This window comes from Notechis scutatus, chromosome 1 (genome assembly GCF_049901735.1).
Source record: "Notechis scutatus isolate UNSWTSFEM ecotype Mainland chromosome 1, rNotScu1.2, whole genome shotgun sequence".
Taxonomy (NCBI): domain Eukaryota; kingdom Metazoa; phylum Chordata; class Lepidosauria; order Squamata; family Elapidae; genus Notechis; species Notechis scutatus.
In genome coordinates, this window is record NC_142009.1 from 25,307,670 (window position 1) to 25,315,793 (window position 8,124).

The 8,124-nt window shown below is 42.5% G+C and overlaps 1 protein-coding gene across 1 annotated transcript in view; it reads right to left on the reverse strand.

Annotated features, from left to right (window-relative positions):
* PITPNM3 (PITPNM family member 3) overlaps positions 1 to 3,744 on the reverse strand; it is a 142,276-nt gene extending 138,532 nt beyond the window's left edge. The window contains exon 1 of the mRNA XM_026671645.2: positions 3,401 to 3,744. Coding sequence (XP_026527430.1) covers positions 3,401 to 3,431 — 31 coding nt within the window. The 5' untranslated portion in view covers positions 3,432 to 3,744. The remainder of the gene's footprint in view (positions 1 to 3,400) is intronic.
* Between the last annotated feature and the right edge of the window lie 4,380 nt (positions 3,745 to 8,124).

Here is an 8,124-nt window from a genome sequence, read left to right on the forward strand (position 1 = left end):
ATATAAAGACTCTCACAAACTTTTCTGAAGTCCTCAGCAAGATAATTCATCAGAAATTTTGCAAACTTTTGGAGTTCATCTCCTTAGCATTTTCTGAACAAAACCAGGAGATGCACTTGTTTCTCTTTGGAACAGATGTTAAGACAGCTGTATGACTTCGTCCACAAAAGGGAATAAATATCTTTACAGCAGATTTTTTTAAAGGAATGATTCATAAAATAGCAGTAGAAAAGTTACCTTGGCTAACATCTTTCTCTTTCCCCTTTGTTGTTTTACAGATCAAACAGCCAGCTTTGATAATAGCACTTAGACTTATATACCACTTCACAGTGCTTTACATCTAAGCAGTTTTACAGAACCAGCATATTGCCCCCAACAATCTGGGTCCTCATTTTACCGACTTTGGAAGGATGGAAGGCTACGTCAACCTCGAGCCAATGAGAATTTTAGCCTCTAACAAGTCACATATTAGGAATTTTTGCTACAACACTAAAGGGCATAAGGGGGAGTTGTTTCATTGCCCCTTATTGCCAGCACCTCAATGATCTGTTACACATGCACATCCCCTTCTACAGCATTGTCACTTTTTGGATGGAAGTGTCTTCTGTTTTAGCTCCTTTGGCAATGTCCTAAAAGGAAAGCAATAACCAGGGGTGGAGACAGACTAATTAAAAGAGAAAGAAAAGTCAGCTTTCTTATAATGTCCCCACACCATTGATGCTAAATCCGAACACTTTTCTCATGCTCACATGCCTCCTGCTTTAAATGTAAGCCCAGTGCTCCTATTCAGCTCTTCACTACAGAATTCTTTATATATTTGGGTAATTTATTTGCTGACACGGTTTTCCAGTTTCACAGAAGTAGTAGAGGCTACAGCTGAGATGCAATCTTCCAAAGGTTATAGAGACCGTTCAAATCTCTGAACTAGAGAGACTGAAACATCCAAACTATTACAGGTGGTCCTCTGCTTATGACCACAATTGCGCCCAACATTTCTGTTACTAAGCAAGACAGTTGTTAAGTGAGTACTGCCCCATTTTATGATCTTTCTTGCCACAGTCGTTGAGTCAATCACGGCCATTATTAAGTTAGTAACAGGTTTGTTAAGTGAATCTGTCATCTCCCCAGGCCAGAAAAGATGATCACACACCCCGGGACATTGCAACCATATGATGAATCAGTTGCCAAGCACCTGAATTTTGATCACATAGGGATGCTGCATTGGTCATCAGGGTGAAAAACAATCATCAGTCACTTTTTCCAGTCCTGTTGCAACATCGGCCATTAAATGAACTGTAATAAAGTGAGGGCTTTCTGTAGTTTGGAGCTTTGGCTTGCAAAAATATTTCTCGCAGATCAGCTCAGTTTAATTACTACAAGTGGACAATCAATTAGTAATCAGAAATCTGCATGCCTTCAGAATGAAATGCCCACCAGAGGAGAGGGAAGTGAACCCAGACTGTCACAGGGCAGAGAAACAGATGGAGGTCAGCTTAGTTAATTTAAGAGATAACTCCTGCCAAGGTTTGCCCAAAGCATCCAAGGGTCAATTGGTGCTTTCTGAAAAGAAAACCAAAGAGCTTTCAGCTATTGTGGATCCCCGTTTCGGAAACACCTATATTCTGGTACACTGTTTTTAGCTTGTAAAATATCACATAGGTACCTTAATTTCTCATGTGGCATTTAAAGAATAGCAAACTGAGAAATGGCACTACTTTTGAAAATTCTGATGCTGAGGTAATGGGGGAAATAATGAAACATTACTTATAAAGACAACCCCATTCACTTTTGTATCAGGCAATGAAGACCCTTAGAAGCCAGTCAGTCTGAACATTTCCAAAGTTCAAAAGGAACCAAAGCAGAGCCACAAAATAGATGGATTGTTGTCAAAGATACCTGGAGAGAAATGAGCATGTTACAGAATCAGAGTTGTCATGGCAAAGCTGGGCATCATGCAATGAAACCCCAGTTGGCAAGGCAGAAAGATCTGGTTCTCTGTACATCTCTGTCAATCCTAAACACACCTTCTGGTAAACAGCAAACAGTATATTCTTCCCAAAAGGGCAACTGGCCTCGCTACATTTGCATTTCTACATGAAATAATTATGCTGAAGTGCCTGGGAAACACCAGCATATACATTCATAAGATGCCTGAGCAAGTGTGTGTGTGTGGGGGGGTTCAACAAATTTCTGGGGTGGGGAGGAAACCACACACTCTCTTTTGCAACCCATGTTTATATGGAGGGGTGGGGATGCAGCTTCCTTTTGCTTTGCTTTCCTGGTAATCTGAAACTGAACACACATACACCCTGGAGAACAAAGTGCTTACTTTGCCATTTAAACTCGAAGCCAAACACCAGCAAAAGCAGATGGATGTTAATAGAGACACATGTCATACAAGTGTTACAAAACTGGAAACTTGGCCATAGAAGAATCAACATTATTAAATATTGTCCTAATAGTTCTGGCAAAAATTGTTTATTTTCTTTCTTTCCCGTTAATTGTCAGATTGCTCACAATTCTTCTCTCAACTGCCATAAAACTGCCTGCAATGGAGAATCTTTCCGTCCCAGCTAAAAACACAGGTCTCATCCTTGAGATTTGACAGCACTATGAATTCACAACGGTGCTATTTTCTCTCTGGAAAGCTGTGATAAAGGGACAGCAGGGGAGTTGCCAATTCCCTCGGCAAAGTTAAAATATGCATTCTGTCCTGCTTAACCTATCTATCTTAATAAATTCGAGCGTCAGAAAAGGCTATCGACCTTCCTCACTTTCCCTCCAAAGGAAGCCCAACCTGAGCAAGAATTGCACCCGGATCCAGGTTACCATCATGAATTTCCTTGACCCAACAGGATGAAGGGGCAGGACAATGCCTAGGAAAGCAGCGGGCTTTACCGAGACTCCCAAGAAATTTAAAAGGGCTTTCACTTTGTTATTGGAAGCGGGTGGCGCAGTCTGCTGAACAGACCGACAGACAGTATACAGAAGTAAGCAACAGCGCCGTCCTGCCACAGCACTCCACACATGTTCAGAGGCCGAGAACAAGAGCCGCAATGGGATCCCGTGGGATCCGAAGGAGACGGAACACGACCGCAAGGCTGCAACTACTCAAAGTAGGGCGCGCCACCTTCACAGACAAGGCGCCCTGCCCCAGCTTTGGCGCGGCGGGTGAAGACTCCCCAAGGCCGAGTAACTCTCGCGGGGGGAAAGGCTCCCTTCCCGCCCACCGCTCCTGATCCAGAGCGCTCTGCATGTGCTCGGGAAGCCTCTCGCCCTCCTTCGTCGCCGCCGCCCGCCCTTTCGGCCATGCCTCGGCTACCGAGCTGCGGCTCGGCGAGGCGGAAGACGGGGCACGTGCCGAGGGAAGCCAGAAGCCGCGCCGCAGAAGCTCGCTTACCTGGGCGCGGCGGCGGCGGGCCGGTCGCCATCGCCTCTTAATGCCGTCGGGCGCAGCGCCTCCCCGTTGGCTTCTCCTTTGCCGCTTGCGCGCCGTCTCCAGCGGAGAAGCTGCGTCTCGATCCCCCGGTCTGACAGAAGCTCCCGCTCAAGCCCTGGAGGAGCTGCTGCTGCTGCTCGCACCGCCGGCCCCCTTCATTTAAAGGCACCACAGCCAATTCGCGGGGAAAGGGGGAGAGGTCTGTTTAAGCGGCTGGGGAGGGGCTGCCGACCCCAAACTGACAGCACCCTCCCGGTGGCGCAGGGCTGCTGCAGCGGCTGCAGGTTTTGCCGCCGCGCAACCAGGCAGAAACATTTGAATTGGAGAAGCTGCACCCACCCACCCCATATACACATCCCCGTCACGCCCCTGTGGAAAAGCACCGGCGGAGGGCCGGAAGAGAGATCCAGCGGCTCTCCCCGCTCTGCCCCACACGTCGGTGGGACCAAACTCGACGGGAGGCTCTTCCGTGTCCAGAGCAAAAAGAAGGTCCCGAGCATGTACAGAGCGCCTTCTCAAAGGGGGTGTCTGTGCATCGGCACCACAGCGATGGCTGTACTCACTTGATATGCTAAGCTTGGCTGGAATGGGGTATGTTGTGTGAAGTGTTGCGATAGGGTTATTGGACAATTAGCGGTACATTGTGCAAAGCCACGGAATGGGCAAATGTTAACCATGTTATGTTGTGTGAATGAACTCAGTGCATTTATCTTTCCAGCTCTAGAATTATGGCAGTGGCCTTGCTGCAGGAAATCCCAAGAGAACCTGGGTTGTTGAAATTAAAGATGCAGGTAATCTTCGCCTTAGGATCACAATTGAGCCCAACATTTCTGTTGCTAAGTGAGACATTTGTTAAGAGCATTTCCCCATATTTACGACCTCTTGTGTTAAGTGAGTCATTGCAGTTAAATTTGTAGTGTGGTTGATAAGTAAATCCAGCTTCCCCAATGACTGCTTGTCAGAAGGTCATCAAAGGAGATCCCTGAAACTCTGCAACCATCATAAATATGACTCAGTTGGCAAGCATCTGAATTTGATCACGTGACCATGGGGTTGCTGCAGCGGGTCGTTAAAAATGGTCATAAGTCACTTTTTTCAGACTAATTCCTGTCTTTCTGTCCTCCATGAAATAACACGGGGCTGCACCTGTTACCTGTCTGAATTCACTGGTGGAGCCAGCCTTTCCTATGGGTGGAGGAGAGGAAGTCCAGCTACAATGGCATACCTTTCAAAAGGCCCCCATAACACATGGTCCTTGGCTGAAAAATCTGGGACTTGTACCCACAAAGCTAGAGAACAACAGTTAGGGAAGGATGCACAGTGCAGGATCTGGGGTGGAGAGAGGAAAACTTACATTTTCTTGTACTGTGTCTCTGCCTGTCAGAGAAAGAAATACAGAAAGCTGGTGAACCCACCCATTATACTTATAGTAGCTCCTCTGTTCTCATCACATAGTGGCTCTCCAAACTCTTAGGCAGATAGGTTTCCATCACTCCGTAATAGATTCTGTTTTAGTGTGAAGTGCTAGGATTGAATTCACGATGTTCTGTTTACTGAAATTGTGATTACATTCCATCAGATCTTTATTATGGTCATAAAACAGCATAAAGAGAATGTGATACAATTTTTAAAAAGCTAAACAATATAAAAACAAAAGTTACACAAAACTAAAAAGCATTCAAAATACATTTTAAGAAGCTAAAATGCATGAAAAACAAAAATAATATCTACTAAAATTAAAACATTAAATAAATAAAGGGAACATAAAAGTTAATATATGACTAACTTTATCACAATACAAAATAGACCTGACCAACAAATTAAATGCTCATTAAGGCTGGTTTGAGGCACAGGTCATCATCCTCTGATGGATTTTAAGCACTGCTGCATAGAACCTAGCAACATTATATGTTACAACAGAATTAGTTTCTTCAAACAGCAGGGAGGTATACAAGTGTCGTGTGTTCCCTGAATATTTATATAGTAATGGTGAGAGGAGGCTAGTATGAATATCTCTGTAAACAGGCACTTGAGAAGCACATACTTGTATTGTTTCTGTACGTCCAGGTTATGGACATTGTTTTTCCGAGTAACAAATTTTCTCTTATGGGCCTTCATGGGCAGCTTCATGCCAGCATAAAGGCCTTTCAGTGAGTTTGAAGTTGATTAAGTATGTCATGGAAAAAACAGAATATCTACTTGCGATAAAGTTTGGAGACCTAGCTAGGTTCAAACCAAAAGATCCAGCAGCCCCAAAAGAAAAAGAAAAACGAGTCATCCACAACATAGTGTAAGTACTATAACAGCCATTATGTAGACCAGCAGAGCACATTCATGAACACCAACTAGCAGTCAGGAGACATGATGAAAACTCCTTAACTTCACAACACATGGATAGACTTAACCATAGTTTCAATTGTGAAACTCTCAACATCTTAGATCAAGCCAAGTCCAAAAATGCTAAAGAATTCCTGGAAGCCTAGCACTCTGACAAGTCGACCATCAACACATATGGGTAAACAACATTAACATACCATTCAAAAGAGACAATCAAAAAGCCAAAAAGGAAATAGAAAGGCCAAAACACCTCCTCACCAACAACCAATACACACACGAGCAAAGATTAGCACCAAGATTAACACTAGACTAACAATCAAAAAACAAACAATACCTCATTGGAGGAATTACTAATGCAGACAAACAAGTTGACAGTAAAGAATAGCTTAATCAAGGGATCATCAAGATTGACAGATTGACACTAGTATATAAAAATAAGTACAACTCCCTCCTAGCACTGATGATGTTACCTACTTTGATAATGAAATTTCTGCAAGAAAACTACCCAGTTCAGAGAGCACCAAGGACCCCACATTCTATTTTCAAAGCTAAAATAGAATACGAAAGTTTGCCATTTACAACTACTTTAGAAACTGGAGGCAACATCACAACAGATACACAAGCCACGAGGTGCATTTTGCCATCCATAAAATGGCTCCCCTTCTAACATTTTACCTGCCATATAATATTTCATATTTCCATGCCCATTCTCCTTCAATAATTCCCATCCTCCCAGAACCAAACTTTACCATAGTGCTTTCTGGACTTTTGAGTGGAATTAACTTTGATTAAGTTTTAATCATTCTAAAAACCCTGACTGTGCATGTCCTGGAGAAATTGATTCCTGATATACCTTTCCAACCTGTTTCCACTCCACTGATACTAGATCAAAAGCCCTTACTCAGACAAAATGCTCTTCAAACATGGCACAAGTTTCCTTTGTGGCACCAGTCCACATTTTTACAGCAGTAGCAGTTCATAGAATAATTTGTTGGCTTTCCCACAATTGTTAAATTGTATGATTTAATTGACACCCATTGATTATTCAAAGCCTAAACATTTTTATTGCCAAAAAGAAATAATCAATTCTGAAAGCGCTGGCCTTCACTGTTGCATTTTATGTAGCTTTCTAAAGAAAAAGAAAAGCATATACAAGAAATAATTATTAATTTATGCCACTGAAACTGTCATCAGTAATGGTTGCTCTCTACAGGTGGTCCTTGGCTTACAACAGTTCATTTAGTAACTGTCCAAAGTTACAATGGCACTGGAAAAAAGTAAGTTATTTCTCACACTTACAACCTTTGCAGCATCCCCATGGTCACATGAGTTACATACAGATGCTTGGCCACTGATTCATAGTTATGACCGTTGCTGTGTCCCAGAGACATGTGATCCCTTTTTGCGAACCTCAGATAAGCAAAGTCAATGGGGAAGCCAGATTCACTTACCAACCAGGTTACTAACTTATCAACTGCAGTGATTCACTTAATAAATAAGGCAAGAAAAAGGTACAATGGGGGCAAAACTCAGTAACAAATTTCTCACTTAGCAACATAAATTCTGGGCTCAGCTGAGGTCGTACATTGAGGACTACCTGTACAAATTTTAAACTCAGCCCAGATGGGTGGAAGCAAGATGTCCTTGGAAAAGGTGGGGTTGAATCCTAAGGCCTGAAAATGATCTCTGGAAGTGCGATCATCACTACCATTCCTTGCTCCACACAGGATCTACCATGTTGATAAGACAGTCTTTTCCCCAAAATAAAAGGATACATAGACATTTCTTAACAAGGAAAGGATATCGCTACCCATTGAGACATTCTGGTTCATTCTGACTCATTTTGAAAGAGTTCCTAGTGTTAGAAAGTTTATCCTAACAGTATAGGCACAATCTTCTTTATAAATTCACTTATAATCATTATAATGAAATTAATCCTAACCTCTGTTGTGCCACTGAAGATTCTCCATTTTCTGTGTGACCACACTTTGAATATTTGCAGACAATTTATTGTAATCTTCAGGCTGAATTTATCCCATACTCCAGTTACAGTCAGATATCAAAATGGATCAGAATATAAAATAGCTGAAAGCAAGGTCCAGAAACAATGAGTTGCTAAATGCCCCTCAAAAGATAGCGAAACCTGGAATTAATAGATCCTCATTTAGAATTCAGATGCGATGCAATGGACAAAAATTTTATTCAGACATCTCTCCTGAATAACAAACATATTCACTGCATCCAGTGTAGCTCAGATGACACAATTAAAAAAAAATACAAAAACCTTTGTTAATTGACTTTATTTGCAGCTCTCTCTGTAATGGCATAATTATGCAAATGACAGAAAT